The sequence below is a fragment of the Pseudophryne corroboree genome, chromosome 6, assembly GCF_028390025.1.
Source record: "Pseudophryne corroboree isolate aPseCor3 chromosome 6, aPseCor3.hap2, whole genome shotgun sequence".
Taxonomy (NCBI): domain Eukaryota; kingdom Metazoa; phylum Chordata; class Amphibia; order Anura; family Myobatrachidae; genus Pseudophryne; species Pseudophryne corroboree.
Genome location: NC_086449.1, coordinates 251945484 through 251971738, shown reverse-complemented (window position 1 = coordinate 251971738; position 26255 = coordinate 251945484). Strand labels below are relative to the sequence as shown.

Genomic DNA, 26255 nt, shown 5'->3' with positions numbered 1-26255 from the left:
CACTAATCACCCAATTGTTACATATATTTATTATTTTATTCATTTATTATCTATTAATTCATCACATCCTCATCCATATCTACTTAAATTAAGGGTTCTTAATCTAATTAACCAATTGAATAAGTAAACAGACCAATCATCCAGATTGAGCGCAGCACCACTCCCACCATTGCACAGATCACTGGTTTATCACTTCCTTATGCCTTCTCCAGGTTAATACATCTGCCCCTTTGTGCCTTATAAACAATATAGGCAAATGGCACTGATGATCCTATTTGAATGTATGTATCTCTGATTTCTCTTTTTTTCAGGGAGATTGAGGGACTATTCAGGGAGTGAGGGAGATTGCTACTATTTCAGGGAGTCTCCTGCGGAATGAGGGAGGGTAGGTAACTATGCTATACAATCCTTATACTACCTTCAACCCTTAAACCACGTGACTTCTCATTAACCTGGCGCAGCCCCGCCCAACCGCATCCCGATTCCGAGCCCCCGCCCCCGCTTGATGACGTCACCTGACGACAGCCAATAAGCGGCTGCCACACTCCGGCTCGGCCCGACCTCGGCTACTTCCGGCAGTTGGCGCTCTGTCTCTTCCCGGCTTCCCCTTCCCTCCTAGTCTCGGTTCTACCGTGCTGCTGCTGAGAGCTCGAAGCTGCTCTTCCCCCGGCGCAGACATGACGCGAGTACCCGTGAGCGCTCTCCTCCTCCTGGCCTTATCCACCGCCACCGTCTTGGCCTCTGATGTCCTGGACCTCACGGACGACAACTTTGACAGCGTAGTGCAACAGCACCAGTTCATGCTCGTCGAGTACTTCGCTCCCTGGTGAGTAGCGCTCGGTGCCCTGATTCCGGGAGTGGCCTCCAGTGCACGGAGCCGGGGCCCTGCCAAAGTCAGCGTGGGAAGCTGCTGTGCAGCCAGTGCTCGGTGTGTGTGCTGCCGCCTGCAGCTGTATCCCGCTCTAGTGCGGCTGTATGGCCGTGCTGCAGCTAGCTCCCCCAGTGATGCGCACTGCAGCTACAGGATGTGTCTATCCCTGTGGTACATGTAGCTGTCCTGCTGCAGCCATGCACACCTTGCGCTACCTGTCTGTACGGTGTCTCCAGTAGCAGCAGCCGGGTATACTGACTGCACTCAGTGATGTTGTGCTGCAGCATGTGACCTGGCTTATGATTGTAGCAGCCTCTGATTTGAGTTCTTGACTGATGTCCTGCTGCAGCTCGCCCTCATGTGGGATATGGCTGGTGAGTCAGGTGTGATGCCACTCTCCTGAGCACACTTTGCCACCCACTTGCTGGGTGTAGTGTGTATGTTCCGTGGTGCATTGCATTTGGTGCAGCAGTAACTCTGGGCTGCTGTATGGCATTAAGGTGTGTACCCTGTGAGGTAGTATCTGTACTGACACAAAGGTCACACATTACCCCCGATCACTCGTCCATGGTAGCTGCTATTTCCTGGCACAACTGATTCTACACCTCACAAATGATGCTCATGTACTGTAAGAGGCTGAACACTATTAAGGTATACTGTAAGTAGCTGCAAATGTCAGATCTCTAGGTTATAGATTATAGTACAATTCTGGTGTTTTATGGTCTCTGATTTTCTTATGGTTGGGGTACTGACTGCATATAGACGTGTCTATAGTAACATGGGGAAACCTATACTGCACTTTTTGTACAATGCTATACTGGCTTCTCTTTCTTGTATACTAAATGACAATCTTGCTGAAACAAATCCTTCCTATAACACAGACTCACTACTGATCCCCATAACGTATACTGGTGTAGAAGTGCTTTTTATTGGATTGTTACGTTTTTTTATTTTTGTGTAAAGTTGCTTTCAGTTCCACAATGCTTCTCATTGTGTAGGGGCTTGTAGTTCTCCTGGGCCCTCCTTCCCTGTGCTGCATGTGCTGAACTACTCTTCCCGACTTCCCCAGCACTGCCGTGCTCTGGTGGAGGCTGTGGGTGTGTCCTTGCTGTGGTGTCTGCTTCTCATTTGCTATTAGGAACTTGGTGTCCTCATGCTATTGGCTCTGGTTACCAGATGAGTTACTCATCCCTTGTATCAAGGATTTCCTCCTTCCACGCTTTCATTTTGTATCCTGAAGATAAAATATGTCGCACATAAGCTCAATATTCTGTTTTCAAACAAAACACAAGTTTCTTATACATAAAATATATATAATTTTTTAATATGAAGGCCATACTGAATGGTACATTTAGTATTAAAGCTTGACATTTGTATGCATAATCTCTGGGTTGTATTTGTTTTTGCTCCCTTTGTATTCCTTTTGAAGGAATGCACGCTTTCTGTGGTGTTAATGGCACTTCTCTGAAACTCTGTAATGCAGGTGTGGTCACTGTAAGAAGCTTGCACCAGAGTACGAAGAAGCTGCCACAAAACTGAAGGGAACCGCCACATTGGCTAAGGTATGATGTGTGCTGGGTCTCGTTCAGTAACAAATGTCATGCTACGTTTGGAACTTGGGTTGTCTGAAAGTATTATCTCCAGGCAATATCGTTTTATAATGTAGTCTAACAGTGGTTAAGTTATTAGCTTATACTGTAGAATGCAAATGTGCAGGGGAAAAATAAAATGTAACCTGCAGACATCTGTGTAATGCTTGTCTTGATACATCTGAACAGTGAATATTAGTTTTGATTTTCTTTGGGGGGGGGGGGGCTGGGTTTGGTACAGGTAATGTGAAATATCTTGTGTTCTGACTTTCAAAATGTTAATGAGACCTTATTGCCCTCAGGTTGATTGTACAGCAAATTCCAAAATCTGTAACAAATATGGGGTTAGCGGGTACCCTACTCTTAAAATCTTCAGGAACGGTGAAGAGTCTGGAGCTTATGATGGGCCCAGGAGTGCTGGTAAGGACACTATATATCAGTCTGTGTACTTGTACACCGCTTTACATCATGTTATACTTTGTATATGAAGCATGCATGTAAAATACATCCTGTAAGCCTGACATCTATGTCCAGTTAGTCCCAGTGCTAGGCTTTTACTGTTTGAGCTGTGTCTTGTTATCTTTGGCCCAATGAGGTCATAATCTTTCTCCTGGAGATCCACGTTAGAGTACTCTAAAGGTAGAAGTGCCAAGGCTACTGACACCAGACTGGCTCCATTAGGGTTACCCTAATCTATTTCTGTGGTATTAAAGAGCAGTTAATAGTGCTAGACACACCCACACTGAAGAATGGAAGCAAGATATTTAGGACCGTATCCTGCTCTATCACACGACAAATCTAAACTCAGTCATGCACAACCTTTTGATTTGTAGTACAGTACTGTGAAATGATGGCTTGACTTGCTGTCTTGCATAATGTTTTGAAAGAGACAGGATTATTCAAACTTGAAGATTTCTTGGTGGTTAATATCAAAGCACTATTGTTTTGGAAGTCCACTGCTCTACATAAATATGGTCACTTATACGAACACCTAGGTTGCTGCAAAACTGCCATGCCAGCTTACTAATAGTCATTTGAAGATGGGGGGGGGGGGTTTGGCAGCACAGGGAAGTTGTGTAATTTCCTTCTCGTTACCGTAGTGAAAATGCCCAGGATTTATGGAGGCGCTGGGCTGTCCCCAAGCTCCATCCACACCCTGGGACACTGCGGCCCACGGCTTGGGATGACACACAGTAGTCTTCAGTGGGTGCCTCCATTAGGGCAGGGTGGCTTTTGTTATTTTAAAGTAGTCAGTGTGTTACCCCACTAAGACAGCATAGTGGGAACACGAATGACCTTTTTCACCATAACTGGAATTGCCCAGGCAGGCTGGTATTGTGGTAGAATTTCACCAGTAAGGAAATGCTGCACTCTACATCACATGGTATGGGTTACTTCTGGAAATGCAATGCTGTGTTATGTATAAAGAGGCCTGTGATTGGGTCCTCTTCACATCTTGTTGCAGTCTGTCATGACACATTCACTACAGGCGCTACAGCTAAATCCATCTAAAGTCCAGATGTGGTCGTCCAAACTCCCGTTCGGATGCCCAGAGTAATTGAATTGCTCTGTCTTTTGCCCCCTAGTGGTAGCTGCAGGGAAGAACAATTGAATTGGCCCCTCAGCTTCTATACTCTAGGTCACAGGTTCTCAAACTCTGTCCTCAGTTCATGTTTTGCAGGTAACCTGTAGATTTTTAAAATGTGGCAGTTGGTGATACAGTGCACCTGCTGAGTGACATGGAAAACGTGAACCGTGTGGGGTCCTGAGGACCGAGTTTGAGAACCGCTGGTTCTCAAACTCTGGGGCAGATATATTAAGCCTGGAGAAGTGATAAAGCAGTGATAAGTGGAAGGTGATAACGCACCAGCCAGTCATTATGGGCTTGAAAAATTACAGGAGCTGATTGGCTCATGCGTTATCACCTTCCACTTATCACTGCTTAATACATCTGCCCCCCTGTACTTGAGACCCCACATAGTTCACGTTTTCCAGGTCACCTAGCAGTTGCACAGATGTAGTCATTACTCACTGACACATTTTAAAACCTCCCCAGGTGGAGCTAATGGTTTGAGAGTTTGAGAACCTGTGCTGAAGGCTACTTAGCCACCATATTAGTTTGGCTGGCTGACTGGAATGACACTTATTTGGAGCTATTTGCTAACATAGCTTTTGTGCTTAGTGTCTGTGTGTTGGTGCATAGCAACATTATAGCCAGTGGCATTGCAAGGGAGGAAAACTAACAATGTTATCTAACATTTTGGTGAATAATCGGAGTGCTTAAAGTGTCTGGTCTTTCCCTTAGACGGAATTGTCAGTACCATTAAGAAACAGGCTGGACCTGCATCTGTGGATCTCCGATCTGTGGAGGAATTTGAGAAATTCACAGCGGATGCCGATGCCTCTGTTGTTGGTGAGTGAATTTCCGCCATCCGCTTTAGTCTCTTACTATTTCATCAGTTTTATCGCGCTACTACTGAAAGGCAGACACTTGTGAATCGGTCCTGATTTCTGTGTACAGGTTTCTTCCGTGATCTGTATGGCACAGTTCATTCTGAGTATCTGAAGGCTGCCAACACCTTGAGGGAGAAGCACAGATTTGCTCACACTGATGAATCTGAGCTGGTGAACAAATATGATTCCAATGGAGAGTAAGTACATGGTGTCCCTAACTTCTAGACATGGTAGCATTAACAAAGGATCTAGTCTTGGTGTAAATCTAAGGACTAAGCATTAATGAGTTCCATGCTTTTTGTTTTAGGGGCATTGTCTTGTTCCGTCCACCTCGTCTGGCAAACAAATTTGAGGATAGCTCTGTTGCATTCCCTGCTGATGAGAAAATCACATCTCCCAAAATTAAGACTTTCATCCAGGATAACATGTGAGTAATGCTTCAAGGATTTGTTTCTGATGGTTAGACAAAGACTGTCCATCTTGTAAATGCGAATGAACACTGTGTGCATTGCAACGATTTGGGTTATGATCTTGAAACCGTAATGGATTTTACATTGTTTGTATGCAATCCTGATGTGCAAAAGGCTCAATTTAAAATCCCTGTTGTGGCTAGAATTCTAGGCTATACTTTTGTCCTTATTTATCTTATAGTACAAGTAAAGCAATAAGCAATTTGGCTGTAGGAGGCAAGCATTGTAACGTAGTAGTTGAACTCATGAATTTTAAATGTATTTTATATAGCGCAGCATATTCCATAGAACAAAACTGGGTGATAACAGACAGAGGTAGGAAGGCCCTGGTCGCAAGCTTACAATCAGGAACTAGGCATTGATACACAAGGATAAATGCTGTCTATTGCCTAATGGTTCTGCCAGATTGCAAAGGTTCCTAATTGGCTGATATGGTCACTCGGCAATGTTGGCTTGGGGTCAGGGGGATGTGAAGTGAATAAAGACAAAATATGTGAGGTAATGTGTGCACTGTATAAAGGGGATGTAATGTAGTAGGATAGCTTATTCAGGCTATGTGGGCGGTTCTGGAATTTGACGAGCTTTTCAGTGACTGGAGACTAGAGGAGAGTCTAATTGTGTGTGGGAGGGTATTCTACAGAGGGTTCTGCTCGTAAGTTCTGCAATGGTGAATGGGCGTGAGCAAGTGTGGATGAGATGCAGATCTTGTGGAGAGGTCGGGTAGTACAGGTTGAGTATTCCATATCCCAAATGCTTGGGACCAGAAGTATTTTGGATATCAGATTTTCTCTGACGTCCTAGTGGATGCTGGAGACTCCGTAAGGACCATGGGGAATAGACGGGCTCCGCAGGAGACTGGGCACTCTAAAAGAAAGATTAGGTACTATCTGGTGTGCACTGGCTCCTCCCTCTATGCCCCTCCTCCTCCAGTTAGAATCTGTGCCCGGCCAGAGCTGGGTGCTCCTAGTGGGCTCTCCTGAGCCTGCTAGTTAAAGAAAGTATTTGTTAGGTTTTTTATTTTCAGTGAGCTTCTGCTGGCAACAGACTCACTGCTACGTGGGACCGAGGGGAGAGAAGCAAACGTACCTGTTCACAGCTAGGTTGTGCTTCTAAGGCTACTGGACACCATTAGCTCCAGAGGGTTCGAACACAGGCAGCTGTCCTCGATCGTCCGTTCCCGGAGCCGCGCCGCCGTCCCCCTCGCAGAGCCAGAAGATCAGAAGCTGGAAGACGGTCAAATCGGCGGCTGAAGACTCCTGTCTTCATTTAAGGTAGCGCACAGCACCGCAGCTGTGCGCCATTGCTCCCACTGCACACCCCACACTCCGGTCACTGTAGGGTGCAGGGCGCTGTGGGGGGGCGCCCTGGGCAGCAATTAGAGTACCTTTGGCATAAATCTACACATAATACAGTCTGGACTGTATATGTGTAAAATCCCCCGCCATTTTCCTGTCCGACAGCGGGAGAAGCCCGCCGCTGAGGGGGCGGGGCCTTCTTCCTCAGCACACTAGCGCCATTTTTCTTCACAGCTCCGCTGGAAGGACGCTCCCCAGGCTCTCCCCTGCAGTCTCCTGGAAGATAGTAGGGTAAAAAGAGATGGTGGGGGGGGGGGGGGGCACATAAATTTAGGCACAAAAGGTGTTTATTAAGCAGCTATTGGGAAATCACTTCTAGTGGTGTATATCCCTGAGTTATATAGCGCTGTGGTGTGTGCTGGCATACTCTTTCTCTGTCTCCCCAAAGACCTTGTGGGGTCCTGTCCTCAGTTTGAGCATTCCCTGTGTGTGTGCTGTGTGTCGGTACGGCTGTGTCGACATGTTTGATGAGGAGGGTTACGTGGAGTCGGAGCAAGGGCAGATAAATATGGTGTCACCGGTGCCGACACCGGATTGGATGGATATGTGGAAGGTCTTAAATGACAATGTAAACTCATTACACAAAAGGTTTGATGATGTTGCTGCCGGGGGACAGCCGGGCTCTCAACCCGGGCCTGCCCAGGCGCCTCAGAGGCCGGCAGGGTCTCAAAAACGGCCACTATCTCAGTTGGTTGACACGGATGCCGACACGGAGTCCGTCTCCAGTGTCGAAGATGATGAGGCACAATTACAGCCTAAAATGACCAAGGCCATCCGATACATGATTATTGCAATGAAAAATGTATTACACATTTCAGAGGTTGACCGTGTCCCTGACAAGAGGGTAAATATGTTTGGGGAGAAAAAGCAGCCAGTGACTCTTCCCCCGTCACATGAATTAAATGAGTTATGTGAAGAAGCGTGGTCTTCCCCTGATAAGAAGGTGGTGATTCCCAAAAGAATACTAATGGCGTACCCTTTCCTGCCAACGGATAGGTTACGTTGGGAATCCTTCCCTAGGGTAGACAAGGCCCTGACGCGCTTATCTAAGAGGGTGGCCTTGCCGTCTCAGGATACGACTGCCTTAAAAGAGCCTGCGGATAGGAAGCAGGAAGGTATCCTGAAGTCAGTGTATACACACTCTGGTACTCTACGGAGACCGGCTATTGCTTCAGCCTGGATGTGCAGTGCTGTAGCAGCATGGACAGATACTCTGTCGGAGGAGTTAGATACCCTGGACAGGGATACCGTATTGCTAACCCTTGGCCATATTAAAGACGTTGTCTTGTATATGCGGGATGCCCATAGGGACATTTGCCTGCTGGGCTCTAGAATAAATGCAATGTCCATTTCTGCCAGAAGGGTCTTATGGACTCGGCAATGGACAGGGGATGCCGACTCTAAAAAAACACATGGAGGTTTTGCCTTATAAGGGTGAGGAGTTGTTTGGGGACGGTCTCGCGGACCTCGTATCCACAGCAACAGCTGGAAAGTCAACTTTCTTGCCACAGGCTTCCTCACAGCCTAAGAAAGCACCGTATTACCAAATGCAGTCCTTTCGTTCTCAAAAAAGCAAGAAAGTCAGAGGGGCGTCCTTTCTTGCTAGAGGCAGGGGTAGAGGAAAGAAGCTGCACCATGCAGCCAGTTCCCAGGAACAAAAGTCCTCCCCGGCTTCCACTAAGTCCACCGCATGACGCTGTGGCTCCACAGGCGGAGCCAGGAGCGGTGGGGGCGCGTCTCCGACACTTCAGCAGTCAGTGGGTTTGCTCACAGGTGGATCCTTGGGCTATACAGATTGTATCGCAGGGATACAAGCTGGAGTTCGAGGTGACCCCCCCCCCCCCCCCCTCACCGTTGCCTAAAATCTGCCTTGCCAGCTTCTCCCACGGAGAGGGAGGTACTCCTGGCGGCAATTCACAAGCTGTACCTCCAGCAAGTGATAATACTGGTACCCCCCCTTCAGCAGGGAAAGGGTTACTATTCCACACTGTTCGTGGTACTGAAACCGGACGGTTCGGTAAGACCCATTCTAAATTTAAAATCCTTGAACATTTACATGAAAAAGTTCAAGTTCAAAATGGAATCGCTCAGAGCGGTCATTGCGAGCCTGGAAGAAGGGCATTTTATGGTATCTCTGGACATCAAGGATGCGTACTTGCATGTCCCCATTTATCCACCTCACCAGGAGTACCTCAGGTTTGTGGTACAGGACTGTCCTTTCCAATTCCAGACGTTGCCGTTTGGTCTGTCCACAGCACCGAGAGTTTTTACCAAGGTAATGGCGGAAATGATGGTACTCCTTCGGAAGCAAGGAGTTAGTTATCCCGTGCTTGGACGATCTCCTCATAAAGGCGAGGTCCAGGGAGCAGTTGTTGATCAGCGTAGCATACTCTCAGGAAGTGTTGCTACGGCACGGCTGGATTCTGAATATTCCAAAGTCGCAGCTGTGTCCTACGACGCGTCTGCCCTTCCTGGGTATGATTCTGGACACAGAACAGAAGAAGGTGTTTCTCCCGGAGGAAAAGGCTCAGGAGTTAGTGACTCTGGTCAGAGACCTCCTGAAACCAAAACAGTACTGGGAAAGATGGTGGCGTCATACGAGGCCATTCCCTTCGGCAGGTTCCATGCCAGGATTTTTCAGTGGGATCTGTTGGACAGTCACTCAGGGAAGAAACTTCCAGGGCCTGTGGTCAAGTCAGGAGACTTGTCTGCACATAAACATACTGGAATTAAGGGCAATATACAATGCCCTGAGTCAAGCGGAGCCCCTGCTTCGAGACCAACCAGTGCTGATTCAGTCAGACAACATCACGGCAGTCGCCCATGTAAACCGCCAGGACGGCACAAGAAGCAGGGTGGCAATGGCGGAAGCCACAAGGATTCTGCGTTGGGCAGAGAATCACGTGCAAGCACTGACAGCGGTGTTCATTCCTGGAGTGGACAACTGGGAAGCAGACTTCCTCAGCAGGCACGACCTCCACCCGGGAGAGTGGGGACTTCCTCAAGAAGTCTTCGAGCAGATTGTAAATCGGTGGGAACGGCCACAGGTGGACATGATGGCGTCCAGCCTAAACAAAAAGCTAAAAAAATATTGCGCCAGGTCAAGGGACCCTCAGGCGATAGCTGTGGACGCACTAGTAACACTGTGGGTGTTCCAGTCGGTATATGCGTTTCCTCCTCTTCCTCTCATACCCAAGGTGCTGAGAATAGTAAGAAAAAGAGGAGTGAGAACAATACTCATCGTTCCGGATTGGCCAAGACGGACTTGGTACCCAGAGCTACAAGAGTTGATCACAGAGGACCCATGGCCTCTGCCTCTCAGACGGGACCTGTTGCAACAGGTCCCGTCTGTTTCAAGACTTACCGCGGCTGCGTTCGACGGCATGGCGGTTGAACGCCGGATCCTAGCGGAAAAGGGTATACCGGATGAAGTAATTCCTACGCTGATAAGAGCTAGGAAGGATGTGACAGCAAAGCATTATCACTGCATATGGCGGAAATATGTTGCTTGGTGTGAGGCCAGGAAGGCCCCTACAGAGGAATTCCAGTTGGGTCGTTTTCTGCATTTCCTACAGTCAGGTGTGACTATGGGCCTCAAATTAGGGTCCATAAAGGTTCAGATCTCTATCCATTTTCTTTCAAAAAGAACTGGCTTCACTGCCTGAGGTTCAGACGTTTGTAAAGGGAGTGCTGCATATTCAGCCTCCTTTTGTGCCACCAGTGGCACCTTGGGATCTTAACGTTGTGTTGGATTTCCTGAAATCCTACTGGTTTGAGCCACTTAAGACCGTGGAACTAAAATATCTCACGTGGAAAGTGGTCATGCTATTGGCCTTGGCTTCGGCTAGGCGTGTGTCAGAATTGGCGGCTTTGTCATGTAAAAGCCCCTATCTGATCTTCCATATGGACAGGGCAGAATTGAAGACTCGTCCCCAATTTCTCCCTAAGATGGTATCATCGTTTCATTTGAACCAACCTATTGTGGTGCCTGCGGCTACTAGGGACTTGGAAGATTCCAAGTTGCTGGACGTAGTCCGGGCTTTGGAAATTTATGTTTCCAGAACGGCGGGAGTCAAAGTCTAACTCGCTGTTTATTCTGTATGCAGCCAACAAGGTTGGCGCTCCTGCTTCGAAGCAGACTATTGCTCGCTGGATCTGTAGCACGATTCAGCTGGCTCACTCTGCGGCTGGATTGCCGCATCCAAAATCAGTAAAAGCCCATTCCACAAGGAAGGTGGGCTCTTCTTGGGCGGCTGCCCGAGGGGTCTCGGCTTTACAGCTTTGCCGAGCTGCTACTTGGTCGGGTTCAAACACATTTGCTAAGTTCTACAAGTTTGATACCCTGGCTGAGGAGGACCTTGAGTTTGCTCATTCGGTGCTGCAGAGTCGTCCGCACTCTCCCGCCCGTCTGGGAGCTTTGGTATAATCCCCATGGTCCTAACGGAGTCCCCAGCATCCACTAGGACGTCAGAGAAAATAAGAATTTACTCACCGGTAATTCTATTTCTCGTAGTCCGTAGTGGATGCTGGGCGCCCGTCCCAAGTGCGGACTTCTTCTGCAATACGTGTATATAGTTATTGCTTAACTAAAGGGTTATTGTTATGAGCCATCCGTTGATTGAGGCTCAGTTGTTGTTCATACCGTTAACTGGGTATGGTTATCACAAGTTGTACGGTGTGGCTGGTTTGAGTCTTACCCTGGATTCCAAATCCTTTCCTTGTAGTGTCAGCTCTTCCGGGCACAGTTTCCCTAACTGCGGTCTGTAGGAGGGGCATAGAGGGAGGAGCCAGTGCACACCAGATAGTACCTAATCTTTCTTTTAGAGTGCCCAGTCTCCTGCAGAGCCAGTCTATTCCCCATGGTCCTTACGGAGTCCCCAGCATCCACTACGGACTACGAGAAATAGAATTACCGGTGAGTAAATTCTTATTCTGTATTTTGGAATAATTTCATACCATAATGATATCATGGCAATGGGACCCAAGTCTAAGCACAGAATGCATTTTTGTTTCATATACACCTTATACACACAGCCTGAATATAATTTTAGCTAATCATTTTAATAACTTTGTGCATTAAACAAAGTTTGTGTACATTCACACAATTCACTTATGTTCCATATACACCTTATCCACACAGCCTGAAGGTCCTTTAATACAATATTTGTAATACTTGTGTATTAAAAAAAGTTGGTGTACATTGAGCCATCGGAAAACAAAGGTTTCGCTATCTCTCACTCAAGGTTCTGTATTTTGGATATTCCGTATTTCGGAATATTTGGATATGGGATACTCGTCCTTTAGTTAAGTAACTAATTATGCTACTCAGCCCTGTGATTAATTTGCTTAACAAATGTGTAGATTTGTCTGTAAATGAAGGGTTTAGCAGAATGTCATGAAAAGGAGTAAAAATGTCCCATACATGACACCTATTTAAATAAAAAAAAAAATCAGTAGCTGTTTTATATTTTTGTTGCGTTTTCAACATAGGTTTCTCATAGATTTGCTTTCATTACACTGGTTCTTAATTTAGAATTGAATGGAATTATCAAGTAGAAGCTTTCTTTACAAAACAGTGGACTTGGCTTGTGCCTTACCCACCCACACGACCTAGCCATAGCAGTACCTGGCATACTTACTGGACGTCTGGATTCCATTTCGACTGATGTTGGGATTCCAGCACCGGTATTGTGGCCGCTTCCCAGGATACCGGTGCAGGGATTTCAACTGCCAGCATCCTTACCGCATACTGTTAAAACCTATACAAGTGTCCCATATGTAGTAGCGGAATGGCTCCATTCTGCTCATGGTTGTAGCAGTGTTTAGTATAAGATCTTACTATGTAGTCTACTTGTTTTGTGTAGGTGTAAACCCCCCCCCCCCCCCCGCCCTGGTGGTATATAGTGGTAAATGTATGAAGCAGTATTAAGAGTAGAAAAGTTGCCTGTTGGCTCACTACTTCACTCTTATCACGACTTCATACATTTACTGCATAATGCTGTGCCTCCTAGTCCTCAATGCAAGGTAGGTCAGATTTGCAGGGTTATTGGTTTCTACTCCCCTGTAGAACAGGAACTTGCCTCTGGTCCCTGCAACACACCTTTGTATAATTGCAAGCTAAATATGTCACGCTGCTAACTCAGAGAATTGAGTGAAGTGAGCTAGGGAGGCACTGAAACAACTGGAGAAAAAGCAGGAGACCCGTGATGAGTTGGAAGCAAGATGTAGTCGGGGGTAGGCTTCAGAGGGGATGCCAAACTTCTGCCTTGCCCCAGGTGACAACCTAGTTTTAGCCCTGCCTTCACATACAATGATGCATATTCCTTGTTGGCAAATGGAAAGTGTGGAAGGTGTTTCAAATCCTGGTCGCTATTTTGTTATATGGCTTTGTTGCCTTATACTGAATATGTGGCCTTTTATTTAAGTTTTTTTTTTTTTTTTGCTGATTTGTGTTTCTTTTCGTTCTCCCTTGTAGATTTGGCCTCTGCCCTCACATGACCGAAGACAACAGGGAATTGATCCAAGGAAAAGATTTGCTTGTAGCCTATTATGATGTGGATTATGAGAAGAATCCCAAGGGCTCAAACTACTGGAGAAATAGGTACGCTGCATTTTCTTTATCTGCAATGTGTAGGGAACAAGTCTCCCGAAGTGCCCAGCGATTTATCACCAGTATAAGTAGCTGCTGCTTCTGTACTCTGGTGTCTTACTGGCTTTCAGACTCGAGTGCTTGTTTCCTCCTTATCCTGGGACTTCCACTGCAGTGTTAGATCCTGATTTGCGAATATCTAACATTCTTAAAGTGCTGCATGAAAGGTGGTAAAAGTTACTGGGAGGAATGTCTCTTCAGCTTACCAGCGTTCGCGGGTATACACGGCAGGTTTGCCATGATGCATGTGCCTAGACGCTCCCGCGATCCATAGGAAATGCATGGAGTGATCACAGGTGCGATTATACGCACCTTGACACAAATAATTGCACCTGTGTCCTGTCCTGTTCACGGGTATGATGAAGCTGGTCACATCTGCAGCTTGTGTTTTTGAAGCACGCTGCTGTCTACATACAGTGAATAGGCACATTGTAAGTATAACGACAAAGGTTAGTAGGTTTGATAAGTGCACTTATGCAGGAACGGTAGTCTCCTATGTTGAAGCAAGGCTTATTACTCATTTAAACCACTGCCACCCTCACTGGATACGGCCTGGTTTAATAGTATGGAAAGCTCTGCTCATCTGCTGGCACCAATAGTCCGATGCATGATAAGTTATACTGGGCACTTGATCTCGTGTGAATGAAAGCAACTGTTTTAAAAGCTCTAACATTAACAGTAGATCTAGATGTGTCTAAGCTATAACATTTGGGACATTGCAGCAGCTTGTATTCTGTAGCAGAATAAAGCTATATATAGGGTTTTATGTCCCATGAACAATGTACAATTGCTTAATCTCTGTCAAGGACAAACCACTAGGTATGAATCTACATTACTTGTACCCAGCACTCCATTGCCCCATTAAACCATTTGGCAATACACTTCACTGAATTTCAAGGACACTCTTGATAGCAACAAAGCACCCACTCACACCTCTGTGCATCCCTTTAAAAAAAAAAAACACTATAAAGCTAGAGGTTGTGTATATATTGCTAGCTCCTATGGGGATGCGGTCAGAATACAGACACCGGAATCCCGACCGGCACAATCCTGACATATTCTCCCTCCGTGGGTGTCCGACGCCCATAGAGGGAGAACAAATTAGTGTGCTGAGCATAGCGAGGCAGCGTGGCGAGCGCAGCGAGTGCTTTGCACTCGCCCCCCCTGTCGGGATTGTGCTGGTCGGGATTCCGGTGTTGGTATTCCGACCGCCGGGATCACGTACTGATCCCCCTCCTATGTGTTGCAGGACTAGACAAAGCCCCACAGTTCATAATTGTGAGCCAGAGTCACCATTTAAAAAATTCTGTCCTAGTTCATGGTTTCTCTCTCCCATCAAATTTTATTGTTTTGTGATAAACCCCCTTAAGTGCCCATCGGACCTCATCAGACCACCCGTCTCTGCATGTTCCTTAAGTGCCAATCGGAACTACCCCCAAAGCCAGAGCATCTTAACTGCCACTGAGAATATATTCATCCATGTTCCTGGAGTACTACCCCTTGTACAGGAGCTGCAATATATAGAATTTGCACATGGACTTATCGGATATATGTCCTTAATGGTACACTGCTGGGGCCCAGATGGAAGGCGTCTGATTGCAGCCAGCCTTGATCGACCTCTGGTCCGTAATTTTTTAGCGGCCAGAGCAAGTCTTGCGGTTTTGGTCTTCTGGGAGTCGGGCATGCAACCAGCTCTGGACATTAGTCTGATATGCTCTTCTCACTGTAGAAAGCATGACGGGAGTTGGTCTCTGAACATTATTTCAGCTGTTAATGTTTTGTTTGTCATTAAGTTCTGCCTTAATTCTGCTTTCAGAGTGATGATGGTGGCAAAGAAGTTTGTGGATGCTGGACACAAGCTCAGTTATGCGGTTGCAGACCGCAAAGCCTTTGCCCATGAAGTGGCAGAGTTTGGTTTAGAGGTTGGTGCTGCTGCAGTTCCTGTCGTTGGTATTAAAACTGCCAAGGGGGAGAAATACGTTATGCATGAAGAGTTCTCGTAAGTATAAAACATTTACTGGGTGGGGGGGGGTTCACAGTCCATGCCTAGTACTTCAACCTCCTACTTTCTCTTCATAAGTATAAGGTGTTCCTGGCTTTCTAAGTGTAAGATGACTTAACAGTTTCTTACAATATAAAGGATTAATCAGAATTGATTGCAGTTTGCACATATTATAGGTAGTGTTAGGACTCTGATCTCTTCTTGCAGTTGTAAAATTATTAAATGGTGCCTTAAATGAAAGTGTTTTTGTTTCTGTCCCATCAGTCGTGATGGAAAAGCATTGGAGCGCTTCCTTGAAGATTACTTTGCTGGTAATGTAAAGAGGTACCTGAAGTCTGAACCCATTCCCCAAGACAATGATGGCCCAGTCAAGGTAAGGACAATGTAGCCAGCACAGGCAAGGCTTGTATAAACTTGTGGTCTGCACTCACTTACAGCATGCCTAAGACCTCAGTGTGTAGTTTCTAGCGCCTGTGGAGGGTACTTTATTACCAGCGATATGCAGCTGATTTTCCTGCACACGCATAGTGTGACAAATCTGCACTATTGGTGTTTGCAAATGTCAGAATACCGCCACCTTGTGGCAGTGACTGCTAATACACTCCTAGTGTCTCAATGAAAAACTTTATTTTGCCATTTCTGATCAGTGTCTTGCCAAACTTTCAATACTTCCATCAACTTTAAAAAATAAAATGTCTTCGTGTGATGTGAATCTACAGTATTTATGTATCTTTATAGTTACATCAATCTATGTTCAGACATGTTTAATCTTATATAGTTTGCATATATTTTACCATGCTTTATTTAATTATAGTTGCGTTTAATATTTTCTACTGGTATCTGTATAAACTGGGCATGCCCCTTCTATAGCGTACAGTTTCTGGTTTGTTTACTTGTTTCCTCTGTTCTTTGCTTACCAGCCATATCTTTAGTGGATAGAATGTTTCTGGTGAATGACACTGGTGCTGTATCTCTGTATAGACCACCTAACTTCCCTTTTCCCCTACTTTGTTCATATTTATGGGTCTCCACAGCTATGGTGTGAGCACCTAGAACTTGTAGATAAGCCCAGGCCTACAAACCTGCTGCAGTGACACCTATGTATGCTCTTATTTCTCATTAGGTAGCTGTAGCTGAAAACTTTGACGATCTTGTAAATGATGACAGCAAAGACGTTCTGATTGAGTTCTATGCTCCCTGGTGTGGACACTGTAAAAACTTGGAGCCTAAATACAAAGAGCTTGGAGAGAAGGTATGATCTAACAGTGTCCCTGTTGCTTTATGGTGGTGGGCTGCAGTTATCTATTCAGTGTAGTTCTGTGGGAAGAGGGCCACTGCTTCAAATGGTAAAAGCAGTGTTTATGCTGACTTTTTTTTTTTTTTTTTAAACCATGTTTCAATTTGTTTTTCCTAAATAGCTGGCTAATGATCCAAACATTGTTATTGCCAAGATGGATGCAACAGCCAATGATGTACCTTCCCCGTATGAAGTCAGAGGGTAAGTGAAACATTATCTTACAGCTGGAAGATTGTCTAGAGAGAAGTGGTTTTGGTTTTGTTGAGAACCAAACACACCCGAACATTGTAGTTTCAAGTGAGTCCCAGGTCTGATCTAAAAACAAATCTTACATGTTTGATGGCATGGAAGTCCCTACCTCATTAATGTGCAATGTCTCACTGGAAGTTAGTGTTACTGATGATGATACTGTAAGCAGGTCCAAAAATGTCATGATTATTTTAAATTTTTATTTTTTTTAATTGCTTTAAAAAAAAATAACATTAAAAAAAAAAAATCATCCAGAACACTTGAGGGTGGTTTTGTCAAAACACTGGTCTGCACATATCTCTAGTTTTGTCTCGCAACATTCTCGAACAATGGGAAATTTCCAGTGTTAACAACTTATTCTTATTCTTGGACAAATTAGTAAACCAAAGGGTTGAGATTGCCTAAAGGATAAAAAAAAAAGGGGCAGACTAGATGGGCAAAGTGGTTCTTATCTGCCGTCAATTTCTGTTTCTATGTAACCTCTGTTTAACCCTTAATTCTGCAGAAGGTCACACTGTGGCTGGATTGCGGACAAATGAGTGACCATTCAGTGCTTACATAGTCTGTGGTTGTCTGCACATGGAGTTGTAGAGATTTGTACTCCCACTGGCCCTGGTAGTCTAATAAGGATACCTGTTCATCCTACGTATTTTAAAAGTATGCATAGATTGTTGCAGCCAATGGCCTCAAAGCCTTAAGACAAGTGTTAGGAGCAACTCTGTGCCTATCAGAAGATGCATCTTTATGAAGTACAAGAGCAATATAAATCTGCACAGGATAGATTATTGTATAGACAAATCAAATATAGTAGACCAAGATCTAGCTCTAGGGATACAAATATTGGCACTGGGTTGGTGGTGCTCTCAGATGATAGTACATTTAAATCAGCGGTCGCCAACCCGTAGCTCACCGCTGTAATTGGAGTAGCTTGCGGGCAGAATCCAGCCGCCAATACTGACACTAATCACATGCATTGGTAATTGGGGAGGGGGCAGGGAGCTGTCATGCGCGGCTTTATGTCGCTGTGCACAAGGTACGCGGGAGAGCTGGTGGCGCTTTCCCCATGCCTCTGAGTAGCCGCTTCTAGTGTGCCTGCACCCCACGTCATTTGGACCTTGCAAATGGGTAGGTAGTGAGTCCTACAGGTGCCAGCAGCAATGTTTTTAAAAGGCTTCAGTGTGTGGTGTAGTAGCAGTCGGCACAATGCAGGTGTATTATGATGGAGCATAATGTGGCTGTGCCACAACCTCATTATGCTCAATCAGTATACACCTGCATTGTGCTGATTATTGCAGGTAATCACCTCACCTATTTAGAGTCTAAATAGGTGTAGCAATGGCTGCAATTATCAGCACAATGCAGGTGTATTCTGATGGAGCATATTGGATTGTACAGTTTATTTGACTCTAACTAGGTGAGGTGATAGCTGCAATAATCAGCACACAGACCCCTGACAACGAGCAGGTAATTTAAATTTAGATGCCTTACTGTGGAGCATAATGTATAACTAGTATTGCTTTGTGTGATGTGTCGTGGGCGTTGCGGTGTGTGGCATAATGTGTCGTGGGTATTGCGGTGTGTGGCATAATGTGGCACGGGCATTACTAGAAGGAGGAAAAATAATGTAAAGGGCAAGATCAGGATTTTTTCTTTCCTGTGGTGGCCAGTGTCTGGGGGAGGGGGGGGGGGGGTGAGTGAAGTTTCTTCACTCTCCCCGTCACCCGGCTCCTTAGCAGTGCATGCTAATATGGACGAGATTGTCTGTCTATATTGGCTTGCATGCATAAGCAACACGGCACCAACGATGAATGAGCGCGGGGCAGCACATCGTTCATTGTTGGTGCTTCCACACTGAACGATATGATTGAGTTCTCATTCATTAATGAACTAGAATGTTCAGATCGTTCAGTGTTATCTTCCAGTGTGTAGGGCCCATAAGGTAAAGGTACAGATGTGAACTTGTACATCTAGTCTTAATGAGACACCTGTAGCGAGTGAGCCACCAGGTCCGTGCAACTCGACTAGCATTGGGCATTCTGGGTTTTATCTTTGCCTGAAAATGTCTTCGATGCAAATCAACTAAGATTCACAAGGACTGCTTATTAACTTGATATGACACTCGTATATTGCGTAGGTCTGTATAGGAGTACAATGGGAGGGGGGGGAGATGGAGCTGCTACATTGTATACAAATTCAGTGTTATATAGCAAATTAATCAGTTTCCTGGTGTCTTGAGACACCTGATGCTATGACATGAGACACACACGTGACCTGGCATGCAGAGATGGGCTGTTTAGTGCAACTGCAGTAGTGATATAGGGGGATGTATCTGTATCCAAAAGTAGGGGTGTGTGGTTTTTATTCTTTCTTCTAAATATTTCTGTTTATTTGTATAGCAGTGGATGATCTATTTTACATTTCTTTGTTCCAGATTTCCCACCATCTACTTTTCCCCAGCTGGAAACAAGAATAGTCCAAAGAGATATGAGGTGAGTTATTCAAAATCTGTCATCTGCCGAATGTCTTGGATACAAGTTAGGTTTTTAAAGTAAGCCTTAAACACATGGCGCTGCTGTAGTGTAATCCCTGGGATCACTTCAGTGTAGCTAAGATTATTTTCTCCATGTGCCATCTCTTTGCTTAAAAGAATCGGGGTGCGTAAGTATGGCTACATTTATGAAGCTGAGTGGTGCCTTAGACACACATTCAAAATGCCTATTCACATGTGGTTTCTAATTTGAACCAACTGGATGTCTGTGTCTAGCTATACGTTTGGAGAGTGAAAGTATCAGCCAGTCGGCTCCTAACTAACTTTTTAAACCTAGCCGCTTATTTGTATTTCTCTATCGTCCTAAGTGGATGCTGGGGTTCCTGAAAGGACCATGGGGAATAGCGGCTCCGCAGGAGACAGGGCACAAAAGTAAAGCTTTTACAGGTCAGGTGGTGTGTACTGGCTCCTCCCCCTATGACCCTCCTCCAGACTCCAGTTAGATTTTTGTGCCCGGCCGAGAAGGGTGCAATTCTAGGTGGCTCTCATAAAGAGCTGCTTAGAGAGTTTAGCTTAGGTTTTTTATTTTACAGTGATTCCTGCTGGCAACAGGATCACTGCAACGAGGGACAGAGGGGAGAAGAAGTGAACTCACCTGCGTGCAGGATGGATTGGCTTCTTGGCTACTGGACATGAAGCTCCAGAGGGACGATCACAGGTACAGCCTGGATGGTCACCGGAGCCACGCCGCCGGCCCCCTCACAGATGCTGAAGCAAGAAGAGGTCCAGAATCGGCGGCTGAAGACTCCTGCAGTCTTCTTAAGGTAGCGCACAGCACTGCAGCTGTGCGCCATTTTCCTCTCAGCACACTTCACACGGCAGTCACTGAGGGTGCAGGGCGCTGGGGGGGGGCGCCCCGGGAGGCAAATGAAAACCTTTAAAAAGGCTAAAAATACCTCACATATAGCCCCAGAGGCTATATGGAGATATTTACCCCTGCCTAAATGTACTAAATAGCGGGAGACGAGCCCGCCGAAAAAGGGGCGGGGCCTATCTCCTCAGCACACGGCGCCATTTTCTGTCACAGCTCCGCTGGTCAGGAAGGCTCCCAGGTCTCTCCCCTGCACTGCACTACAGAAACAGGGTATAACAGAGAGGGGGGGCAGAATAAATGGCAATATATTAATATAAAAGCAGCTATAAGGGAGCACTTAATCATAAGGCTATCCCTGTCATATATAGCGCTTTTTGGTGTGTGCTGGCAGACTCTCCCTCTGTCTCCCCAAAGGGCTAGTGGGTCCTGTCTTCGTATAGAGCATTCCCTGTGTGTCTGCTGTGTGTCGGTACGTGTGTGTCGACATGTATGAGGACGTTATTGGTGTGGAGGCGGAGCAATTGCCAAATATGAGGATGTCACCTCCTAGGGGGTCGACACCAGAATGGATGCCTTTATTTGTGGAATTACGGGATAGCGTCAACTCGCTTAAGCAGTCGTTTGCCGACATGAGGCGGCCGGACACTCAATTAGTGTCTGTCCAGGCGCCTCAAACACCGTCAGGGGCTGTAAAACGTCCCTTGCCTCAGTCGGTCGACACAGACCCAGACACAGGCACTGATTCCGGTGGTGAAGGTGACGAATCAACCGTATTTTCCAGTAGGGCCACACGTTATATGATTTTGGCAATAAAGGAGATGTTACATTTAGCTGATACTACAGGTACCACTAAACAGGGTATTATGTGGGGGTGAAAAAACTACCAGTAGTTTTTACCGAATCAGAAGAATTAAATGACGTGTGTGATGAAGCGTGGGGTGCCCCGATAAAAAACTGCTAATTTCAAAGAAGTTATTGGCTTTATACCCTTTCCCGACAGAGGTTAGGGAGCGCTGGGAAACACCTCCTAGGGTGGACAAAGCGCTAACACGCTTATCAAAACAAGTGGCGTTACCCTCTCCTGAGACGGACGCACTTAAAGATCCATCAGATAGGAGGATGGAAAATATCCAAAAAGGTATATACACACATGCAGGTGTTATACTACGACCAGCTATTGCGACTGCCTGGATGTGCAGTGCTGGGGTAGTTTGGTCAGAGTCCCTGATCGAAAATATTGATACCCTGGACAGGGACAATATTTTACTGTCGTTAGAACAAATAAAGGATGCATTTCTTTATATGCGTGATGCACAGAGAGATATCTGCACACTGGCATCACGGGTAAGTGCTATGTCCATTTCGGCCAGAAGAGCTTTATGGACACGACAGTGGACAGGCGATGCGTAGAGGAGTTATTTGAGGTCGGTCTATCGGATTTGGTGGCCACGGCTACGGCCGGGAAATCCACCTTTTCTACCTCAAGTCACTCCCCAACAGAAAAAGGCACCGACCTTTCAACCGCAGCCCTTTCGTTCCTTTAAAAATAAGAGAGCAAAGGGCTATTCATATCTGCCACGAGGCAGAGGACGAGGGAAGAGACAGCAACAGGCAGCTCCTTCCCAGGAACAGAAGCCCTCCCCGGCTTCTACAAAAGCCTCAGCATGACGCTGGGGCTTCGCAAGCGGACTCGGGGGCGGTAGGCGGTCGTCTCAAAAATTACAGCGCGCAGTGGGCTCACTCGCAGGTAAATCCCTGGATCCTGCAGATAATATCTCAGGGGTACAGGTTGAAATTAGAGACAGAGCCACCTCGCCGTTTCCTGAAGTCTGCTTTACCAACGTCCCCCTCAGAAAGGGAGACGGTTTTGGAAGCCATTCACAAGCTGTATTCTCAGCAGGTGATAGTCAAGGTACCTCTTCTACAACAAGGGAAGGGGTATTATTCCACTCTATTTGTGGTACCGAAGCCGGATGGCTCGGTAAGGCCTATTCTAAATCTGAAGTCCTTGAACCTATACATAAAGAAGTTCAAGTTCAAGATGGAGTCACTCAGAGCAGTGATAGCGAACCTGGAAGAAGGGGACTTTATGGTATCCTTGGACATCAAGGATGCGTATCTCCACGTTCCAATTACCCCTCACACCAGGGGTACCTCAGGTTCGTTGTACAAAACTGTCACTATCAGTTTCAGACGCTGCCGTTTGGTTTGTCCACGGCACCTCGGGTCTTTACAAAGGTAATGGCCGAGATAATATTTCTTCTTCGAAGAAAAGGCGTATTAATTATCCCATACTTGGACGATCTCCTAATAAGGGCAAGGTCCAGAGAACAGCTAGAGATGGGTTTAGCACTATCTCAAGAGGTGCTAAAGCAGCACGGATGGATTCTGAATATTCCAAAATCCCAATTAATGCCGACAACTCGTCTGCTGTTCCTGGGGATGATTCTGGACACAGTTCAGAAAAAGGTTTTTCTTCCCGAAGAAAAAGCCAAGGAGTTATCTGACCTGGTCAGGAACCTCCTAAAACCAGGAAAGGTGTCTGTACATCAATGCACAAGAGTCCTGGGAAAAAATGGTAGCTTCTTACGAAGCAATCCCTTTCGGCAGATTCCATGCAAAGGGATCTGTTGGACAAATGGTCAGGGTCGCATCTTCAGATGCACCTGCGGATAACCCTGTCGCCGAGGACAAGGGTATCCCTTCTGTGGTGGTTGCAGGAGGCTCATCTATTGGAGGGCCGCAGATTCGGCATACAGGATTGGATCCTGGTGACCACGGATGCCAGCCTGAGAGGCTGGGGAGCAGTCACACAGGGAAGAAATTTCCAGGGAGTGTGGTCGAGCCTGAAAAAGTCTCTTCACATAAGCATTCTGGAACTAAGAGCAATCTACAATGCTCTAAGCCAGGCGGAACCTCTGCTTCAAGGAAGACCGGTGTTGATCCAGTCGGACAACATCACGGCAGTCGCCCATGTAAACAGACAGGGCGGCACAAGAAGCAGGAGGGCAATGGCAGAAGCTGCCAGGATCCTTCGCTGGGCGGAGAATCACGTGATAGCACTGTCAGCAGTATTCATCCCGGGCGTGGACAACTGGGAAGCAGACTTCCTCAGCAGACACGACCTTCACCCGGGAGAGTGGGGACTTCATCCAGAAGTTTTCCACATGCTATTAAACCGTTGGGTAAAACCAATGGTGGACATGATGGCGTCTCGCCTCAACAAAACACTGGACAGGTATTGCGCCAAGTCAAGAGATCCGCAGGCAATAGCTGTGGACGCGCTGGTAACACCTTGGGTGTACCAGTCGGTATATGTGTTTCCTCCTCTGCCTCTCATACCAAAGGTATTGAGGATTATACGGCAAAGAGGAGTAAGACTAGTGGCTCCGGATTGGCCAAGAAGGACTTGGTACCCGGAACTTCAAGAGATGGTCACGGACGATCCGTGGCCTCTACTTCTGAGAAGGGACCTGCTTCAGCAGGGTCCTTGTCTTTTTCAAGACTTACCGCGGCTGCGTTTGACGGCATGGCGTTGAATGCCAGATCCTAAAAGGAAAAGGCATTCCAGAAGAAGTCATTCCTACCTTGATAAAGGCAAGGAAGGAAGTCACCGCGAAGCATTATCGCCGTATTTGGCGAAAATATGTTGCGTGGTGCGAGCAGCGGAGTGCTCCGATGGAGGAATTTCAACTGGGTCGTTTTCCTACATTTCCTGCAATCAGGATTGTCTATGGGTCTCAAATTGGGATCTATTAAGGTTCAAATTTCGGCCCTATCAATATTCTTCCACAAAGAATTGGCCTCAGTCCCTGAGGTCCAGATTTTTATCAAAGGAGTACTGCATATACAGCCTCCTGTGGTGCCTAAGGTGGCACCGTGGGATCTAAATGTAGTTTTAGATTTCCTCAAATCCAATTGGTTTGAACCACTAAAGAATGTGGATTTGAAATATCTCACATGGAAAGTGACTATGTTACTGGCCCTGGCTTCGGCCGGGAGAGTATCTGAACTGGCGGCTTTGTCTTATAAAAGCCCTTATTTAATTTTCCATTCGACATAGGGCAGAGCTGCGGACGCGTCCGCATTTTCTCCCTAAGGTGGTATCAGCGTTTCACCTGAACCAGCCTATTGTAGTGCCTGCGGCTACAGACGACTTGAAGGACTCCAAGTTGTTGGACGTTGTCAGAGCCTTAAAAATATACATTTAAAGGACGGCTGGAGTCAGAAAATCTGACTCGCTGTTTATACTGTATGCACCCAAAAAGTTGGGTGCACCTGCTTCTAAGCAGTCGATTGCTCGTTGGTTTTGTAACAAAATTCAACTTGTACATTCTGTGGCAGGCCTGCCACAGCCTAAATCTGTTAAGGCCCATTCCGCAAGGAAGGTGGGCTCATCTTGGGCGGCTGCCCGAGGGGTCTCGGCATTACAACTCTGCCGAGCAGCTACGTGGTCAGGGGAGAACACGTTTGTAAATTTTTACAAATTTGATACCCTGGCAAAGGAGGACCTGGAGTTCTCTCATTCGGTGCTGCAGAGTCATCCGCACTCTCCCGCCCGTTTGGGAGCTTTGGTATAATCCCCATGGTCCTTTCAGGAACCCCAGCATCCACTTAGGACGATAGAGAAAATAAGAATTTACTTACCGATAATTCTATTTCTCGGAGTCCGTAGTGGATGCTGGGCGCCCATCCCAAGTGCGGATTATCTGCAATACTTGTACATAGTTATTGTTAACTAATTCGGGTTATTGTTTAGGAAGCCATCTTTCAGAGGCTCCTCTGTTATCATACTGTTAACTGGGTTTAGATCACAAGTTGTACGGTGTGATTGGTGTGGCTGGTATGAGTCTTACCCGGGATTCAAAATCCTCCCTTATTGTGTACGCTCGTCCGGGCACAGTACCTAACTGGAGTCTGGAGGAGGGTCATAGGGGGAGGAGCCAGTACACACCACCTGACCTGTAAAAGCTTTACTTTTGTGCCCTGTCTCCTGCGGAGCCGCTATTCCCCATGGTCCTTTCAGGAACCCCAGCATCCACTACGGACTCCGAGAAATAGAATTATCGGTAAGTAAATTCTTATTATTTTCAGTGGTTGTTTGTCTTTGCATTATCTTGGAAATTAAACTTGGCTATATCCAAGCCAGGTGTTTGATAAAAGCAGTGTAGTCTTGTGAGGAGAAGCTAGATACTCATTCATACGGTAGAAGGTGTATAATGCACTCGCACCTGGCTAAAATGTACTAGTCTGGTTTCAAACCCTTTCTGTTTTTTGCTTGTCCCAGGGTGGCAGAGAAGTCAATGACTTCCTCAGCTACTTGAAGAAAGAAGCTACAAATCCTCCCATTGTTAAAGAAGATGAAAAGCCCAAAAAGAAGAAGAAAGAAGAACTGTAAATGAGATTATCTTGTGACAGCGGCAGTTTCTGCATGGTGGGGTTGTTGTCCTGACGTTACTGGGAACACAACAGTGTGTTGGACACTGAAGCTATTGCGTTTTTTTTTTTTTTTTTGTCATCCCCCTTTAATGAAGGGGAATTGGCAGTTGATTAGAGATTTCTTAGATGCACTGTTGGAAACATCATCAAAGGACCTGTGAATATCTGTGGCTTGTTCAGGGGGGGGACACCACTTTTCCATCAAGGTTGGGAGGGAAAGGAAAGGGGGTGGGCTGTAAATTACTATTTTTATTTTAATTTTTTTTTTTGTACACTTGAAACCACAAATTCGACAATAAACACCCCCCTACCTTTACATGTGTCTGGCTGCTAGTGTTGCTCTTTGGTTTTGTCAGTTGCATCAGAGAAAGCACTTGGAGGTCCAGTGTGAACAGGAAAGAGGCAGGAAATTAAGATCTCAAGACTTTGTACATTGATGAATGGGGTACAGTAGGGGTGGGCAACAGGCGGCCCGCGGACCGATCGTGCCTGGCCCGCTGTGCCCCATTAGAGTGCAA

General features: G+C 46.3%; 1 protein-coding gene across 1 annotated transcript; it reads left to right on the top strand.

The window, feature by feature from the left end:
* The first annotated feature begins 552 nt into the window (after positions 1-552).
* Positions 553-26053, top strand: PDIA3 (protein disulfide isomerase family A member 3). Its single transcript, XM_063925876.1, has 13 exons — positions 553-826; positions 2355-2433; positions 2763-2880; positions 4766-4873; positions 4982-5111; positions 5222-5341; positions 13215-13340; positions 15205-15387; positions 15655-15763; positions 16514-16642; positions 16809-16888; positions 19368-19425; positions 25586-26053. The coding sequence occupies exons 1-13, from the start codon at positions 678-680 to the stop codon at positions 25694-25696; spliced, it is 1500 nt and encodes a 499-aa protein (XP_063781946.1). The 5' UTR covers positions 553-677; the 3' UTR covers positions 25697-26053.
* The last annotated feature ends 202 nt before the right edge of the window (positions 26054-26255 follow it).